Here is a 19,970-nt window from a genome sequence, read left to right on the forward strand (position 1 = left end):
TCCTTACCTGGTGTGGCCTACATGTGACACAGCAATGTGGTTAACCCTTAACTGCCCTCTGGAAAATTAGTTATGGGTAACAAATGTTGGCCTAGCCACTTCTCACTTGCCATGATTGATTAGAAGAAAGGAAGGCCTATGCTTTATTAACTGGACCTCTCTAATAATCTGCAGTCAGTAACTGTGCAATGATACACTCCCTTGAAATTGTATCCTTCATCTGATACTGCGTCTCATCATTCCTCCCACAAAAATGAATCAGTCACATTTCTCTCTACTGCATTTCATCTGCCCACTTGTCCATGTCCTGTTGAAGTTATACACAGGCCTCCTAATGGATCGCAATAGCAGCAAGATTTATATTACTGCCACCTTTTGGAGCAGATCAGTCAGTCGTTTCGCTCAGAGTGTGTTGAGCTAAAATAGTTTAAATTATGTCTCACTTTCCCTTGACCCTTACCAGTTTGCACCTACCAGCACCTATGATTCAAGGAACTGAGTTGGATATCAGCCATGACAAGATGTAGAGCTGGAAGAACACAGCAGGCCAAGCAGCTTTAGAAATGACCCTTCTGAAGAAGGTTCTAGGCCCGAAACATCAGTTTTCCTGCTCCTCTGATGCTGCTTGGCCTGCTGTGTTCATCCAGCTCCACACCTTGTTATCTCAGATTTTCCAGCATCTGCAGTTCCTACTGTCTCTGGGTATCAGCCAATGGTGGAGCAGGCTCGAAGGGCTGAATGGCCTACTCCCATGTCGCGATTGTCATGAGGTCAGCCAGTTGGACACGACAGAATATGAGTTCTCTGATTGGGGCGGTTAATCTGGTCCGATCAGGGAGCCCTGGCTGACAGCTATAAACAGGAACGTCAGGGGTTCTGCTCACTCTAGGAGTTGGCTCGGAGCTCGCTGGGTCAGTGCCCTGTACCATGCGCATGTAAATAAAGGGTAACCTGGTGACAGAATACCGGCCTGTGTGGATTTATTTGGCCTGGTACTATTGTCGATGCTTCCTTTGAAGCAGATTATGAACCACAACCTTTTAGAAACAGCCTGGCAAAGCTTGAATATGCATCATCAGTGCCTATACTGGGAAACAGCGCAAACCCTGTATCTGTCACTGCATTCTGGAGGAAGTTGTGGGTAGGATCCCTACTTCTGGCCCAGTTGCTCTAGATTCAAGTCTTATCGCCGGATTGGATGATCACCGAAGCTGGGTCACAATGTAGCCACATGGTTTGATTATTAAACCCAAAATCCTTCCAATGTGCTTATATCGGGCAGTAAGATTGGCCGAGTTTCCTGGCCAGCTTAGAGCCACTGAGTAGCTGCATCACAGTAGCCTCTCCTACATTAAAGGACTCCATAGTCTCCTTGTTCTGTGGGACTAACGCTAACGTACCATAACTCCTTACAGTCTGCAATTTTAAATATAACATTTAAACAAATTACCTCTGAAAGATTTTCTTCAGAAACAAAATAAAACCTGAAGAATTACGCTAATGCTTTTGCGAACCGTTTTTGATTTATCCTGTGGATTCGCATTGCACGAGTGTCATTTTCAACAGCTATCCTAGCCATTACACTATCCTTTTCCAGATATTGTCCTAACCAACCTGTTCAGAGATATTATTACACACTTCCAAATAGGTTGGATTGATCTCAAATCTCCTGGTCCAGAGGCAAGGATACTACCGTGCTTCAAGGGCTCTCATTATCCTTTTAAATAACTCAGGCATATTAAAATGTGTGTGTTCAGTACTAATATTGCCTTCTCTGCTCCTTTGCTCCAAATTTAAGTAGCTCTTAGTATTGATCTTTCAAGAGGTATCAAGAAGCATGCTTTTCAGTTGCATAGTCCATTTCAGAATTAAAACAAGCAGAATAATTATGGACAAAATGTGTCATAATTGTCGATTCTGTGGTCTTATGCACTCGCCCTGTCTGCCACTTTCAGCTCTGAAGATGACTCAAAATGCTAGCTCTGTTTCTCTTTCCACAGATGCTGACAGACCTGCTGAGTTTCTCCAGCGTTCTCTGTATTTGTTTCAGATTCCCAGAGTCCACAGGATTTTACAGTGTTCACTTTGGCCTGGCTTATCAGTGTTTTGTTACTGTGACATTTAACACTCAGTGGAAAATGTGGCTCATGTGTTAAAGCGACCGTTTTCGTTCACGTACAATGAGACACTGTCAGTACAGGAGAGGCACAGGCTGGATAAAGCAGGGTGACTGTAGACAGCTTACCATCTCGAGACATTCCCACTGTCAAACACTTCTGTAGCCGGCAGTGCTGACATCGATTCCTGCTTGTTCGGTCGATGAGGCAGTTCTTTTGCCGAGGGCAAGAGTACGTCGCATTGCTCTGTTGGCTTCTCCTAAAGAACCCCTTCAGTACAAATAAAATATTCACATCAGACACGGTCTCAGACTAAAATTCAGCTTCACCCTTCTTGATAAACCATGCCCAGTTTCTACACTTTGTTCGGTATAATCATTTTGCTGAGACTATGAGACTAGGGTGGCTCAGTGGTTAGCACTGCTGCCTCATAGCACCAGGGATCTGGGTTCAATTCCACCCTCGGGTGACTGTCCGTGTGGAGTTTGCACATTCTCCCCGTGCCTGTGTGGGTTTCCTCCGGGTGCTCCGGTTTCCTCCCACAGTGCAAGGACGTGCACGTTGTGTGGATTAGCCATGCTAAATTGCCCATAGTGTGCAGGGATGTGCAGGCTAGTAAGGTTAGCCATGGGAACTGCAGGGTTACAGGGATAGGGTCAGGGTGTGGGTCTGGGTAGGATGCTGTTTGGAGGGTTTGCGTAGACTCGATGGGCTGAATGGCCTGCTTCCACAGAGTAGGGACTTTATGAGAACAGTCATTTAGAGAAGGGAATTTATGAGAACAGTCATTCAGAGAAAAGGCAATTCAACCCTACAAAGCAGAACTGATCCTATTGGCAACTCTCCAATCATAATATCTATTTGAGAAGCTGTTTTCCCTCTCGGACGAGAACAATAGGTTGCACATTGAAGACAGAGCACATGAGGCTGAATTTCTTTTTTCAGAGGGAGTGAATCTGTGGAATTCTTTACCTGAGAGGGGTATCGAGGTTGGGTCATTAAGTATATTCAAGGCTGAGAAAGACATTTTTTAAATTAGGAAGGGAATCAAGGGTCATGAGGTAAACACAAGGAAGCGGAGTGGAGGGCTATCAGATCAACCATGATCTAATTGAATGTCGAGCAGATGTGATGGGCTGAATGGCCTACTGCTGCCCCTCTGTCTTACAGTCTTATTTCAGATAAGTGCATCACCTTTTCTTGGTAACTTATCCCATAATGTTTTTTTTTGCTCATTAAACAAAGAACACCACTAACAAACACATCTGCCCCCACTCCCCCCGTTTGCCTTTTGCAGGGATCATTCACTCCGGGACACCCTAGTCTATTCCACAACCACTGATACCAGGCCCACACCACCCCCCTCCCCCCCACCCCCCAATCGCAACACGATCCCCTTCTCCACAGCACGTTCCCACGTAACCGCAGAAGGTGTAACATCTGCCCCTTCACCTCCTCCCTGCACATCATCCAAGGGCCTTTCCAGGGGAAGCAATATTTCACCTGTACATGCTCCAGTCTTGCGGATTGTATTTGCTGCACCTTATGTGGCCTACTCTACATTGGAGAAACAAAACGCAGGCTAGGTTACCACTTTGCGGAATACCTCCGGTCCATGCAAAAGCATGACCCTGACTTTCCCATTGCTGGTCATTTTAACAGAGTGCCCTGCTCACGTGCCCATTCATCTGTCGTCAGTATGTTGCAGTGTTCCAGAGAATCACTGTGCAAACTGGAGGGACGACACCTCATTTTCAGGCTGAGCACTTTACAGCTTTCTGTACTTAATACTGCGTTCAATATCTTCAAATTGTGATTCATTCCTTTCTCTTAGCTTGTTATCATGTCCTCCACAACACCACCCCAGCTACTGTCCTTTCAAGTTTGGCAGGTAGGCACGCCATTGTTCTGGTGTTCTCACGCTGTGATCACTTAATCTGAACTTTCACCATCTTTTCTCCACCAGCACTCTACACCCAGCACCACCCATCCCCAACTGCTATCCCCTCCACGCTTCACAACAGTTCTCAGGAAGAGTCATCTCGACTCAAAACATTAGCTTGATCTCTCTCTCTATGGATGCTGCCTGACCCGCTGTGATCTGCAGCATTTGTTGTTTTCAGACAAAATATTTCCCACTTAGTTTAAATTTATTTTCACTCAATTTCAACGTGGTCCAACTTAGAGTCATAGAGTCGTACAGCACAGAAGCCGATCCTTTGGTCCATCTCGTCCATGCCGACCAGATTCCTAAATTAATCTAGTCACATTTGCCAGCATTTGGCCCATATCCCTCTAAACCCTTCCTATTCATTTACCCATCCAGATGCCTTTTAAATGTTGTAATTGTACCAGCCTCCACCACTTCCTCTGGCAGCTCATTCCATGCACGCACCACCCTCTGTGTGAAAAAAAACTACCCCTCAGGTCCCTTGTAAATCTTTCCCCTCTCACCTTAAACCTATGCCCTCTAGTTTTGGACTCCCCTACCCTGGGGAAAAGACCTTGGCTATTCACCCTATCCATGCCCCTCATGATTTTATAAACCTCTTTAAGGTCACCCCTCAGCCTCCGACACTCCATAGAAAGTAACACCAGCCTCTTCAGCCTCTCCCTATAGTTCAAACCCTCCAGCTCTGACAACATCTTTGTAAAGACTTGTCTGAAGTCGTTTGAAATAATATGCAGTGTTCATCCTATTGTCACCACTTAATGGTGTAGCTATTTCAATCATCATTCTTTTATTTCTGTGTGCAGTTAACAACATCAGTTAATCTAACTGAATTTAGCCTAACTTTAAACTAATATAATCTCCTGCTGAATCCACTCTCTCTATTGGAAAGCCTGAGCAGTTAACAATTTGCTGTGGAGTTCTGCATGAAATTAATCAACCTGTAATGTTAACTTGGTTTCTTGCTTGCCTGATCACTAACAAGTGATATGAAAGATGCAGCATGGGTATCTGAAGCACCAGGTCACGTCTGACATAGAACATAGAACATAAAACATAAAACATAAAACAAAACAGTGCAGAACAGGCCCTTCGGCCCTCGATGTTGCACCGACCTGTGAACTAATGTAAGCCCCTGCCCCTACGCTATCCCATCATCATCCATCTGCTTATCCAAGGACTGTTTAAATGCCCCTAATGTGGCTGAGTGAACTACATTGGCAGGCAGGGCGTTCCACGCCCTTACCACTCTCTGAGTAAAGAACCTGCCTCTGACATCTGTCTTAAAATCTATCACCCCTCACTTTGTAGCTATGCCCCCTCGTACAAACTGACGTCATCATCCTTGGAAAAAGACTCTCACTGTCCACCCTATCTAATCCTCTGATCATCTCGAACGTCTCTATTAAATCCCCTCTTAGCCTCCTTCTCTCCAATGAGAACAGTCCCAAGTCCCTCAGCCTTTCTTCATAAGGCCTTCGCTCCAGACCAGGTAACATCCTGGTAAGTCTCCTCTGCACCTTTTCCAATGCTTCCACATCCTTCCTGGAATGGGGCGACCAGAACTGCATGCAATATTCCATATGAGGCCGCACTCGTGTTTTGACAAAATTAGTTTCATGTTTTGAGGAGGTTGCTAACATGGTGACAGGACAGAGAATCTGAACGTTTGATACTTGGTCTACCACAGGCAACTTGATCAAATTAGAACATAAGAATGAGGAGCAGGAGTGGGCCTTTCAGCCCCACTGCCATTTAATACAAGCATGGTTGATCTCACAACAGCCTCAGCTCCACTTTCCTATTCACTCTCCTTAACTCTTTAACCCATTACTAATCAAAAATCTGTCTCGTTCCTTCTTAAATTCATCCAGTGCATCAGCATCTGCTACACTCCGAATTCCACAGATTCATGACCCTCTGATAGAAGTAATTCCTCCTGATCTCTGTTTAATTCTGTCAGCCCCCTATCCTAAAACTATGACCCCATTGTTCTAGATTACCCCACCAGGGGAAACATCCTCTTTACATCTACTTTGTCAATCCCCTTTAGTATTTTTATGTACTCAATTAGATCTCCTCTCATTCTTCAAAACTCCAAAGAATATAGGCCTAAACTGTTCTATTTCTCCTCATGACCCAAGCCTTTCATTTCAGGAATTAATCTAGTGAACCTCCCCTAGACTGTATCCAATGTAATTATATCCATCCTCAAGAAAGCACACAAAAATTGTCAAAAGTAAAGATGCAAGTTCTTGCGACACAGCCTAAGAGCTGAGAGAGGCAGGAAGAGAGACAGAGATGATAAATGGACTAGGCTCTGGTGGATGGGGTCCAGCAAGTTGCATTCCCTCGGGTTCTGTACAGGGACCAAAACCTTGCACCTCTTTATCACTGATATGGCCAAAGCATAGAGAGCAGTGCCTCCAACTATGAGGATGACACTGATGGTCTACAACACCTTACGTGAATGAGAGTAGGATGTTACAAAGAACCACATACAAAGTTGGAGAATTTAATGTCCTCTCTGATAGCAAGATGGTTAGGGTTAGGGTTATGGTTAGGGTTAGGGTTAAAGTTTGTTTTAGGATTAGAGTCAGGATAAGGGTCAGGGTCAGGGTGAAGGTTAATCAAGCAGGACATGCCAGGTGGAGACCTTGCCACCTACTGCCCTCTGCTTTGTTTACGATCTGACAGGAAAGGCTCATGGAAAGCCTGCTGCAAGTTAAAGCCCCAAAGCGGCAATTAGCGCCCACTTAAGGGTGTCACCCAACCACCGGTTCGTAAGACACAAGGTTGCACAATTTGCAATGATCTGCAGCCAAGAGTGCAGATGTATTTTGCCCGCCTCTTGACATCTCTAACATCACAGATGCCAGTCTTTGGCCGATTTCATTCATTCCACATGAGATGAAGGACCAACTGAAGACACCGGGCTGGTGCAAAAGCGACAGGCACAGACAACATCCTGGATCACACAAAAGAAAACTTGTGCTCTGGAACTGACGGCACATCGAACAGAAACATTCCTGAACAACAACGACGTGGAAAAATACCCTGCTCAGTCCTGTACACAATAAATAGGACAAATCGAATCCTGCAATTAACATCCCATCAGCCTTTCCTCGACCACCAGTGAAGTGATAGAAGATAGTACTTGTATACCAATAACTCAAACTGCATTCTGTCAGGGCTGCTTCATTCCTGACCTCATTACAATTTAAGTTTAAATGTGTTCAAAAGTGCTGAACTCCAGAGGAGAGGCGAGAGTGACTACCCATCACTGAGAGTAGCATCAAAGAATCCTGGCAAAACTGAAATAAATGGAATATTGCTGTGTCCTAGGCTCAACCATCTTCAGTTGCTTCATCAATGACCTTCCGTCCATTATAAGGTCAGAAGGGATTGATTGCACAAATCTTCAGCATCATAACCAACCCCTTAACATTCATTGTCACTATTATTGCTGCGTCCCACACTATCAACATCCTAGGGGTTACCATTGACTGGAATCTGAACTGAACTGTTTATCATGGAATCCGTACAGTGTGGAAATGGGCCCGTCGGCCCAACTGACCCCCACAGCACCCCACCCCGACCCATTCCCCTACAACTCACCTAACCTACACATCCCTGAACACTACGGGCAATTTAGCATGGCCAATCCACCCAGCCTGCACATCTTTGGGCTGTGGGAGGAAACTGGAGCACCCAGAGGAAACCCAGGCAGACACGGGGAGAATGTGAAAACTCCACACAGACAGTCACCCGAGGGTGGAATTGAACCTGGGTCCCTGGTGCTGTGAGGGAGCAGTGCTACCCACTGAGCCACTGTGCCGTCCCAAACGATGAGCCCGACATGATTAAAAAAACCGTGGCTACAAGTGCAATTCAGAGGGTAGGAATCCTGCAGCAATTAACTCAATTCCTGTCCATCATCCACAAGGCACACTCTGGGAGTGCAAAGGAATACTCCCAGATGGGTGTAACTTCATCGCTGAAGAAGTTCAATACCATCCAGGGTAAACAAGCCCAATTTATTGGCACCACACCAACAGCGTGTATTGCCTACAGAATGCACTACAACAGCTCACCAAGGCTCCTCCAACAATACCTTCCAATCCTGCAAATTCTACCACCCACACGTTTGTGGGTGTGTTGGAAAATCACCAGTTGCAATTTCTCCCCCCCAGCTACACACCGTCCTGACGAGGCGCTGCATCAACGTTCTTTCGGTGTCATTGGGTCTAAATCCCTCATAGCGTCGGGGGTGTAGGTACACTATATGGACTGCAGCAGTTCAAGATCACCATGTTCTCAAGGGCAACTAAGTTAAACAATAAATACTAGTCTCACCAGCATTGCCCATAAACTAGCAGATTCGAACCTGGGAATTCAGACTTCAGTGTTGGACTGGGATGGACAAAGTCAAAAGTCACACGACACCAGGTTATAGTCCAACACGCCTTTTTAAAATCACCAGCCTTGCTTCATCAGATGAAGAGAATTCTGAGGAGAGTGCCTCATCTTCTGGCTCATGAAAGCCTATTCACTATTTAATAAGGTACAAGGCTACGATGGAATACTCTCCACTCATCTGGATCAGTGTCGCTCTTCCAACACTCAAGAGGCTCAACGTTACTTTAGAAAAAGCAGTCTGCATCACCAGCATCCTACTGACCAACTTGGACATTCGCTCCTTCCACCACTGACCAGAAATGACTGAGATGTGTACTATGTACAAGATACACTGCAGGATCTCACCAACCAACCATCTTTCAACAGGATCCTCCAAACCTACAAGCTCTACCATCTAGAAGAACAAAGGCAGCAGATATACTGGAACACCCCCGCCACCAGCAAATTCTCCATCCCGCCTCATCCTGATTGGCGCTGTATCGCCGTTCCTTCGCTATGGTTGGATCAAAATCAAGAGGGAAACTATTTTCTCTGGTAGGGGCGGAGTCCAGAACAGGACGGACTATCCTTAAAATGAGAGGTAAGTCATTTCAAGGTGAGGACTGGAGGCAGTTTTGTTTTCCCCAATTAAGGGTAATAAAACCCAATAATTCAATCCCCAAAATATCAAAAGGGGATGTTTGTACCATATTGTGCCTTTTTATAGCCAGAAACACCAAACACAGAAAAGAAAAGTACAGGGGATGCTGGAGAACAGAAAATAAAACACAAAGGAGTGGAGAAACTCAGTAGGTTTGGCAGCATCTGCGGAGACAGAAATCAAGTTAACATTTCAAGTCCAGTATGTGTCTTCTGAGGAATCTGAAGAATACTCCTATCAGACTCGGAACAGTAATTCTACACGGCTACCAAACAGGTAAGAGTTAGATAAAGGCAGGCATAGGATGTGGAAAGGAATAGCATTTTCACAATAATTTACAGTCTGTATCTACACAGCCAGCCTAGTGCTCATCCCCATTCCACCGTCTTGGCCTAAGTTAAATTGTGAACCAATGGCCGGTCAACAAATTCAAAAGTAGCACTGCCTGACAAGAATCAATAATGGGACAAGTGTAAGTGAGCTCTGGTCACTCCCCAGTTCTGAGCAAAATCACATTCGGTTGTGGCACAGTGGCTCGGTGATTAGCACTGCAGCCTCACAGCACCAGGGACCCGGGTTCAATTCCACCCTCAGGTGACTGCTTGTGTGGAGTTTGCACGCTCTCCCTGTGTCTGCATGGGTTTCCTCCTACAGTCCAAAGATGTGCAGGGTTAGGTGAATTAGCCATATTAAATTGTCCATAGTGACCGGAGATGTGTGGGTTAGCCGTGGAAAATGCAGGGTCACAGGGATAAGGGTGGGGTGGGTGGGGGGTGAATCTACGTGGGATGCTCTTTGGAGGGTCGGTGCAGGCTCAATGGGCCAAAGACATAAATCACCAAGTTATAATCCAACAGATTTATTTAAAACCACAGGCTTTCAGAACGTTGTGCGAAAACTTGCGATTTTAAATAAACCTATTGGGCTACGTCGTGTGGCTTCTAACGTTGCCCTCACCAGTCCAACGCTGGCACCTCCACATCACAACACAGGCCAGCAGACTTGGCACCAGACTGCAGTGAAAACAGACAGCTCTGGTCACAAATAAAAACAATGGGTTCAAATTTGACTTTGTTTGGATGACTGATAATATTAGCTAAATGAATTGACACTAACAGCTAATTATCACACAGATCTGCCCCAATAGGCCCATATGTTTTAATTAGTTAGTCACTGGCTGTTTAATTAGGAGAAAGGCAGCTGCCAAACTGTTTCTTACAACGTGGCACGCGTGCATTTGCAGGAGAATAGCTTGTGACAAGTGGGGCTGCTTTATTCTTAGTACAGCAGAGTGATTTATCATCCATCATGTTTAACGGCATGCCTCACTAAATCCTTCTGTTTGTATTAAATCCTGCGTTGATAGAGTAACAACAATATCAGGGCATTGCACAACCTTCCTCCTGGAGGCAGTAATGAACAGTGAAGTAATGATGGGACGAAGAATGAAGGCGCTGTTGTCACTCCCTCACAGCTAATTTCTGTAACCTGCCGATCGGAGTGTCCGAGCAGATGTACTCCTGACAACTCTACCCCTACCTAACCAATAGTAAGAACTGCTGATGCTACAGGCAGAGATAACACAGTGTGGAGCTGGAGGAACACAGCAGACCAGGCAGCATCAGCGGAGCAGGAAAGCTGACTTGTCAGGTTGGGACCCTTCTTCAGAAAGAGGGTCTTCCGAGTAAGGGTCCCGACCTGAAACGTCAACTATCTTGCTCCCCTGATGCTGCCTGGTCTGCTGTGTTCCTCCAGCTCCATACCTTGTTATCTCCACCGCACCCTTTTCGTGTTATTTCTTATTTTCCTAATTTATACTATGTATATCTGATACACAGTGTAACATTTTTCTCTATTTTCTGTTTTTTTTGTACCTAAGATAGAGCCATGAGTTGGTGACATTATACACTTTTCACTGACTGCTGTTCTTTTGTAAATGGTATATGTGATAATAAATCAATTCGAATTCTAATTGACTTTACCCTCCACACTTTCACCCATCAGTATGCTGTCCTCGAGTGCAACAGCTCTTGTCCGTACCTGATTTGAATCTGCTTTTTCCATTTGTTTTATTTTTACTTAGTCAGCCTTGGGCAGTACTCGAGTAAAAACACTGCAGATCTGGTCTCCATGCTATACAGAGCCAAACACAATCTGATGCTCTACTGCGGCACTGAGGGGGTGCAACACCATTAGAGGTAGCAAGAAGTTGTCGTTGTAAGAAGAACAGGGGAGTTCTCTCCAGGTGTCCCAGACAAAATTTGATTCCCGATCAACATCATTCAAGGTGAGCAGTCACAAGATGCCAGGTTATAGTCCAACAGGTTTATCTGAAATCACAAGCTTTTAGATGATGAAGTGTTTACCTGATGAAGGAACAGCATTCAGAAAACTTGTAATTTCAAACAAACCTGTTAGATTATAACCTGGCGTTGTGCGATTTCAGACCTTGTCCACCCCAGTCCAACATCAGCACCTCCACGTCACGAACATCATTGAAATCAGTCATACTGCTAACTACGGCATTGCAATTTGTTGGATCTTGCCATGCTGAATTGAGTGCCATGTTTCCAATGTTACAATGGCCACTTTATTTTAAAGAGGAGTTTTCGTAGAATCCCTACAATGCAGAAGCAGGCCATTCGGCCCACGACTGCACAGACCCTCTAAAGAGCATCCCACCCTGACCCATGCTCTCCTAACCTTATCCTCTGTAACCCTGCCTTTCCCACCGAGCCTCCACATCCCTGGGCACTCTGGGCAATATAGCATGGCCAATCCACCTCACCTGCATGCCTGAGGGTGGAATCGAACCTGGGTTCCTGGAGCTGCGAGAAAACAGTGCTAACCAATGAGCCACTATGCCAGCCAATTTCATTGGTTGTTGTGTGTGTTTGGAAAGCGAAAGCTTCCTTCTTTAGTTCAGCACCTCCTGAGCCTTTTCTCGCTCTAAGTCCCCATCTCAAGGTTTAAAAACTGTCGTGATCTATCACTGTGTGGGTGGGTTGGGTGAGGACTACAGCGATGGGGGCCTGCTTGAGCGGGAGAACAGCTGATGTAACTCAATCATAGGTCCGGTGACTGCATCTGAGCTCGCACTGCATTAGTGTAGAAGGGGGATAATCCCAATGGCCTGGAGTCCAGAGATCACACTCTGAGGACACAGGGTTAAGCCACTTAAGGCTGGAATGAGGAGGAATGTCTTCACCCAGACGGTGGTGAACCTGTGGAATACTCTGCCACAGAAAGCGGTTCAGGTCAAAACACTGAATGTTTTCAAGAAGGAGTTAGATATAGCTCTTAGGGCTGAAGGGATCAAAGGATATGGAGAGTAAGTGGGAACAGGGGACTGAGTTGGATGATCAGCTACCATCATACTGAATAGTGGAGAAGGCTTGAAGGGCCAAATGGTCTGCTCCTGCTCTCTATGTTTCTCAGATCCCAAAGTTTCAGCTCATGATCCTTGTCCCCCACTTGGGAAGCCCTAATTTGGTTTGTTCCCCATGGCAATATTAACAGATAAAGCTGCGCTAACACTGACTTCCCGGAACTAGTGCTGATTGGGAGCTCAGTGAATGCCGCGGGTCCACATGGCCCCTCTCGGCACACCGACAGAACCAGCACGTGCCAAAGAGCTGCACTAGGCTGGATTGGCACCGTTAAAATGGAAGGCTCAAACAACTTTAGGACATCTCAAAAGAGAGCTGGATAAATATTTGAAGGTGGGGTCTCTTCTGGAGTACTGCGTCCAGTTCTGGCCACCTTGTTAAAGGAAAGATATTATTAGGCAGGGTTCAGAAAAGAGAGTTACCACAATGCTGCTGGGAATGGAGGGTTTGGGATATAAGGAAAGGTTGGGACTTTTTTCATTGGAGCATAACAGGTTGATGGGGTGGCCCTATGGAGGTTTGGAAAATCAGGTGCTGGAGAGATAAGGTCAACGGCAGGTATTTTTTCCCCAGGATGAGGAATTTAAAGACTAACCAGCATCTTTTGAAGGTGAGAGAGAAAGATTTTAAAAAGACATGAGGGATAACATTTTAAACACAGAGGGTGGTTCATGTGTAGAATGAACTTCCAGAGAAAGTGGTGAATGCCGATACAGATACAATGTTTAAAAGATTTGAATAAGTGAATAGGAAATGTTTGACAGGCTGAGGTCAGGCAGGTGGGACTAGTTTAGTTTGGGATTATGGTTGGCATGGACTGGTTGGACCGAAGAGTTTCTGTGTTAGATGACAATGACTCAATAACTAGGAGCACTGGTTTAAAAACTAGGGGTCATCCTTTCAGGATAGAAGTAAGGAGATTCTTTTTCATCTCACAGGGTTGTGTGAATTTGTGACTTGCTGTCTCAGGAGGCAGTGGAGATTGGCAATTGAAATTTTTAAGGGGAAATGAAGGCTGAATGGCCTAAATAGAGGTGTCAGCCTAGCGGTATTATCGCTGGCCTGTTAACCCAGAGACCCAGGTGACATCCCGGGGACCTGGGTTCAAATCCTGCCACAGCAGATGGTGGAATTTGAATTCAATAAAAATATCTGGAATTAAGAGTCTAATAATGACCATGAATCCATTGTCAATTGTTGGGAAAAATCCATCTGATTCATTAATGTCCTTTAGGGGAGGAAATGGCCATCCTTATCTGGTCTGGACCACATGTGACTCAGCAATGTGGTTGACTCTGAACTGCCCTCTGGACAATCAGGGATGGGCAATAAATGCTGCCTAGTCAGTGATGCCCTGATCCCGTGAATAAATAAAGGAAAAATAAATAAATAAGAAATAGGTTCAGTGGTTAACACTGCTGCCTCACAGCACCAGGAACCCGAGCTCAATTCCAGGTGACAGTCTCTGTGGAGTTTGCACATTCTCCCCATGTCTGTGTGGGTTTCCTCCAGGGGCTCCGGTTTCCTCCCACACTTCGACGATGGACAGGTTAGGGGGATTGGTCGTGCTAAAATGCCCCATAGTGTTCAAAGATATGCAGGCTAGGTGGATTAGTCACAGTTAATGTGGTGTTATGGGATATGGTAGGGATTTGGGTGGGATGCTCTGTGGAGGGTCAGTGCAGAGTCAACAGGCCAAATGGCCTCTCATGTAGGGAGTTGGTGATTCACAAGACTGCTTCCAGGGATGAGGGACTTCTTTTCCGAGCACAGAATGGAGAAGCTCGGGCTGCTCTATACAGAAAGGAGAGAAGAGAGAAGAGAGAAGAGAGGGGAAATTTGAAGGAAGTGTTCAAAAACATGGGGAGTCTGGGCAGCATTAGCAGGGAAGATCTATTTTCAACAATGGAAGGATCAAGAACAAGGGGGCATCAGTCTAAGGTGGCAGGGAAAAGAAACATTGGCAACATTAGAAGTCAGAACAGGAACAGATCATTCGGCCTCTCAGGTCTGTTCTGCCATTCAATATGATTACGGCCAACCTGACAGTTCTCATTCCCTTTCCTGGAACAAAAGCTTGTTTTCTACTCATCAGATAGTTATGACTGAAAACTCACTCTGAGAGTGAGGTCGAGGAAGTTATAATTGTGGCTTTCAAACGGGTGACTGAAAAATTCCCTGAAGGGAAAACATTTGCAGGCCTCTCGGGGGTGGGGGGTGGGAGACAGGAGAATGGCTTTCAGCAAGCTGCACTTGAAGACAGCCAGCACAGGCCTATGGGCCAAATAGCCCCCTGCATTCTAACTCTGTGATCCTACGATAATATAAGAAACAAATTCTCTCCCACTAAGTTCAGAAACAAAGTTTCTTTTCAATTTGTGCTCATTAAAAATCATTGCGTTTGGAAGTACACAGAGGTTAACTAAAGAGAGTAAGTAAGTCAGTTGCCCAATCATGGCTCATACTAGCCTAGAAATTCCACGCTGTAGTGACTAATTTCTAATGGAACTGCTTTTGGCGTCAAGCCTTGCAAAACAGTGCTCACAGTTTGTGTAAACACCATAGTTAAACTGGTTTTAAAAAACTTCACTTTAAAATCACTAACATAGATCAGGGAAGTGTGGTTTAACAAACAAGACAAATGTGCGGCAACCGAATTGAAATGTGATTTTTTAAAAAACTAAATTAGAGTATTATTCACGCAGTCTAGCTCCAGAACCTCTTCTGGCCGGTGTATCTGGTCTCCCTCTTGAATATTTATCCTGGGTTTCTATGGGAATTCATTAATATTCCACTCGAGTGGATTATGTTGGAGTGGTTTCCAGTTTCAATCTCACAATGAAAGCTGTCCCAGTCAAAGCAAGATGTGTTCTCCCAGTCCACAGGGAAGTACAATCACTGTTAAGCACTTGTTGAAAGCGTTTGAATCTCCTTTTGCCTACACTCCATTCTTGAACCAGAGATGAACTCTCAGTACATATATATCAATGACAAATTGATCTTGTGCCCAAAATATATTGCATATCAAACAAGGATGAACAATTGAAGAGAACCGCATTGACAGGTCACTATTCCTTCTGACTTCAGGATTTATTTAATTGTTCCAACTACAAACTGACTGTGTCTGATCTTTTTGCAATACATGCTCACTGCACTTGAGATGGAAAAATAATTTTGTTTTCCTGACCTATCGAGCAACATCTTTTTGGCAAACGCTGGGTGAACTAATCTTACAGAAGTTTCGGGCGATATTCACTGGCGTTTAGGGGGGGAAATCACATAGAAACCTATTAGAGTTCTAACAGGAAAGATGTTGTGAAACTTAAAAGATTTACAAGGATATTGCCACGAATAGAGGGTTTGAGCTGTAGGGAGAGGCCAGATAGGCTGAGGCTATTTTCCCTGGAGTGTTGGAGAGTGAGGGGTGACCTTGAAGAGATTTATAAAATCATGAGGGGCATGGATAGGGTGGGGGGTGTCCAAAGGTATAGGGCATAGGTTTAGGGTGACATTTAAAAGGGTCCTAAGGGGTAACTTTTCCATACAGAGGGTGGTGCGTGTATGGAATGAGCTGCCAGAGGAAGTGGTGGAGGCTGGTACAATTCAACATTTAAAAGGCATCTGGATGGGTAGATGAGTAGGAAGGGTTTAGAGGGGTATGTGTCAAATGGGACTAGATTAAATTTAGGAGATCTGGTCAGCATGGACAAGTTGGGCTGAAGGGTCTGCTACCATGCTGTAGTTCTCTATGACTGGAAATGGTAAATGCAGGAGGGATGTTCCCAAAGACCAGGGAGTCCAGGACCAGGGATCGCAGTGCAAGGTTATAGGGTCTGCCAAAAAGGACTGAGATGAGGAGGAGTGTCTTGATCCAGAGAGTGGTGAGCCTGTGGAATTCTCTCAAATAGAAAGCAGTTGAGGCCAAAACATTGAATATTTTGAAGGTGGAAATGTTCTCAAGGGTAACGGGATCAAAGGGTACAGTGTCCAGGAACAGGCTACTGAGTTGGATGATTAGCAATGATTATAGTGAAAGATGCAGCGGGTTCAAAAGGGCTGAATGGCCTATACCTGCCCAGGTTTTATGTTTTTAAGGACATCAGAGAGATTAACAGCTGCAGATATTTGGTATGGGTTCCCCTTCTTTACCAGGCACAGTTCTGCCTTGCTGCTGAGCCTAACTGCGAGAGCGTACGGTGGTGCTCTTGATGAACACTGGAGTTTTCACCACATAAATGATGCCTGGACAGTTTGTGAACCAATGAAACAAAAGTGACTAGCACTTATTTGTACATATAAAGAAAACGCTAAACATTGCAAACATACTATACTGATAATTTGAATTCATTCATGATATTTTAGTCATTTTGAATCGATCTACTGAGCTGAACTGAACAAATTAAGTAACAAAGGAAGGTGGGAACTTTTAAATGACTGAATTTAAGCAAAACACCTTTGATTTAAAAGTTTTGAAATTATGTGCTTCATGCATTTCACGGAATTTTATAGAGGCCAATACATCTAGTCTGTGGAAGTGCTTTCTCCATAAGGAACCTCGACTAATCCTGGCCCTCATTCTCTTAACTTTAAAGTTTCTCAAATAAGAATCTCCCTTGTAAAAATAAAACTGTATATTGGGTCAGGCAGAATCCAAGGAGAGAATGAAAGCTAATGGTTCAAGTCTAGATTTGAATCGTTAGCTTGCTCTCTCTCCATGGATACTACCTCACCCCGTGTGATCACCAGCACTTTTAGTTTTCAGTACAAATTCCAGCACCTGCAGTAGTTTGCCCCTGCATTGAGTATTGGTACATTGTATCTGTCTGTTTCGCCATTCAAAGTTGTCATGACCAATCCGCAACTTAGGCCCACCTTTGCCGCATCATTTAATACATTCAGTTCACAAGAAATTGTCATAAACAGATATACAATCTGTCTCGAGTTTCATGAACTTCATGTTTAGCTAATAGTCTGCTATGAGAGATTTTAATCAAATGCTTTGTGGAAATATACATAAATAAAAACTTGGACAAGTTGGGCCAAAGGGTCAGTTTCCATGCTGTACAGCTCTACGACTCTATGACTTCCTGACCATGACTTCAGTTGCCTCATCAGGCATGACTCATTGTTTGTAAAATTCTGCTGCTCCCTCCTTCGACAACAACTGCTAAGCGCTCCATGAATTAATTCATTACTTTTTTTTTAAACCTTCGAATAGATGTTCTTAAATTGCGTCCTCAAATCATGTCACAAAGCAGGCAAAATAATTCTGAAAACATCAATCAGGTCAACACTTTCACAATTCCAGGTATTATCCTAATCGATTTGTTTGGTATTGCAGGTTTCCTGGCTCGGAGCTAGGGTCACTATCAGTCGCCAAAAACTTTCCGACTTTTTCAAATTCATCATCACCATCAACATTTACTTCCCAACCCCCATTGTTAAATAGATTATCTGGCCATTTATCTCATTGCTGCTTGCGGGAACTTACTGCGTGCATGTTCGCGTTTTATCACGTTGCCAATGTAACAACTTTGGCTATGAAATGTTGCAAAAACAACTTTCCGACAATGCTGCCTTCAATACTCATAGAATCCCTACAGTGTGGAAGCAGGCCATTCATCCCATACCAACCATCCAAAGAACATCCCACCCAGGCCCATCCCATCCCTGTAACCCTGCAGTTCTCATGACTAACACACACATCTCTGGACAATTTAGCATGGCCAATCCAACTCACCTACATGTCTTTGGACTGTGTGAGGAAAACAGAATATCCAGAGGAAACCATACAGAAACAGGTAGAATGTGCAAACTCCATACAGACAGTTACCCAAGGGTAGAATCAAACCCATATCTCTAAATGCTGTGAGGTAGCTGTGCTAACCACTCAGCCACTGTGCCTCCCTATTCGAGGCATTCTTTCATAAATATTTGTCTTCTTTGAGGTGATTTAACAAAAAATAATTAAGGCATTCTATGACATGGGCACACAATTTTTCAGTATTAGGGAAAATTTCTCCAAATCCCTCAGAGTTCTCCAAACATCTGGCTACTACTCACCTTACAGCCTTCACACGTAATGACACCATAATGGATTCCAGATGATTTATCTCCACAGATCTTGCATGGGATAATTTCAATTTGAGCTGGAACAGAATAAAATGTGTTTGATCACAACCTTATTTTTTATGTACTTCAAACCATTTCCTAAACAAACCTTTTTTTAAAGAAAAACAGGTCAATCTAATATTCTGTTAAACATTGCACATATAAAAGTATCATTGTGAGGAAGTACAGATAAGTTGCTGGCTTTCAACATTTCTGAACTTATCAACCCAGACAATAACGCAAAACACCCTGACCAACAGTGTTCGTCCCATTCTGTTAGCTAATGGCTCATTTGCAGTTTAGAAGCAACTAAAACCAATCAGACTTCCACCCTTTTCCAATGAAGGGTCAAGACCCGAAACGTCAGCTTTCCTGCTCCTCCAATGCTGCTTGGCCTGCTGTGTTCATCCAGCTCTACACTGTGTTATCCCAGATTACGAACAGGGTGGCAAAGGGCATTTGGTGAACATTTGAGGTCGTGGAGTGGAGGGTGAGCACCAATACCATTTGATAAATTCAAGCAGAAAACCCATTTCTGATTCAGAACGATAGAATGTCCTGGATTTTACATGACCAATGAAACTGAGACCACCACCATTGAAATTGAAGGCAAATGGGATCCACACATAACACGAGAACATGAAGTTCTAAATAAATTTGTAGAATCTCTAAAGTGCAGAAAGAGGCCATTCAGCCCACTGGGTCTGCACTAACTTTCCAAAGAGAACCCCACCCCATCCTTGTAACCTCACATTTAGCATGGCCATTCCACCCTAACCTGCACATCTTTGGGCTGGGGGAGGAAACCCACGCCAGCACAGGGAAAAACGGGCAAACTCCACACAGACAGTCAACCAATGGTGGAATTGAGCCACATCCCTTGTGCTTAAGGGCAGCCATGCTGACCCTGCTCTAGTTGCTCTCAATAGCCTCAGCTTCTGAGGACATAGACAGTTGAGCCAGGTCAATAGGAAGTGAATGAAATGGCTAAGAGCTCTGACTCTTACGCTTTTTGCCTTGCTGTAAAAACTCTTGAAAACATTAAACCAATAATAGTTTGTTGAAATGTGGTTCAATGGCAGAATTATTACTGCCAATCTGTTTTATTTGCTCCAAAAGCATTGTTTTATAATTGTGGAATGTCAAATCTCACTTTACATGCCCATTCTCTGCAGCTGTAACTTTGCATACCTCACTCAGTTCTACTACTCCAATACACTCTGTATGGTAGGATGTGTCTGTACTGCGCGCAAAACAAAACTTTTCACTGTACCTAAGCACATGTGGCAAAATTAAATCAAATCAAATTTCTCCACTGTGGCACATATCCCACATATACTTTA

At 44.4% G+C, this 19,970-nt stretch overlaps 1 protein-coding gene across 3 annotated transcripts in view; it reads right to left on the minus strand.

The window, feature by feature from the left end:
- roraa (RAR-related orphan receptor A, paralog a) overlaps nt 1–19,970 on the minus strand; it is a 592,276-nt gene that overhangs the window by 42,895 nt on the left and 529,411 nt on the right. For all 3 annotated transcript variants that reach the window (XM_059640146.1, XM_059640145.1, XM_048520928.2), the window contains 2 exons: nt 18,580–18,665; nt 2,246–2,387 (listed from right to left, as the gene is read on the minus strand). In XM_059640146.1, the coding sequence (XP_059496129.1) occupies nt 2,246–2,387; nt 18,580–18,665 (228 nt within the window). The remainder of the gene's footprint in view (nt 1–2,245; nt 2,388–18,579; nt 18,666–19,970) is intronic.

Source organism: Stegostoma tigrinum, chromosome 36, assembly GCF_030684315.1.
Source record: "Stegostoma tigrinum isolate sSteTig4 chromosome 36, sSteTig4.hap1, whole genome shotgun sequence".
In the NCBI taxonomy this organism is placed as follows: domain Eukaryota; kingdom Metazoa; phylum Chordata; class Chondrichthyes; order Orectolobiformes; family Stegostomatidae; genus Stegostoma; species Stegostoma tigrinum.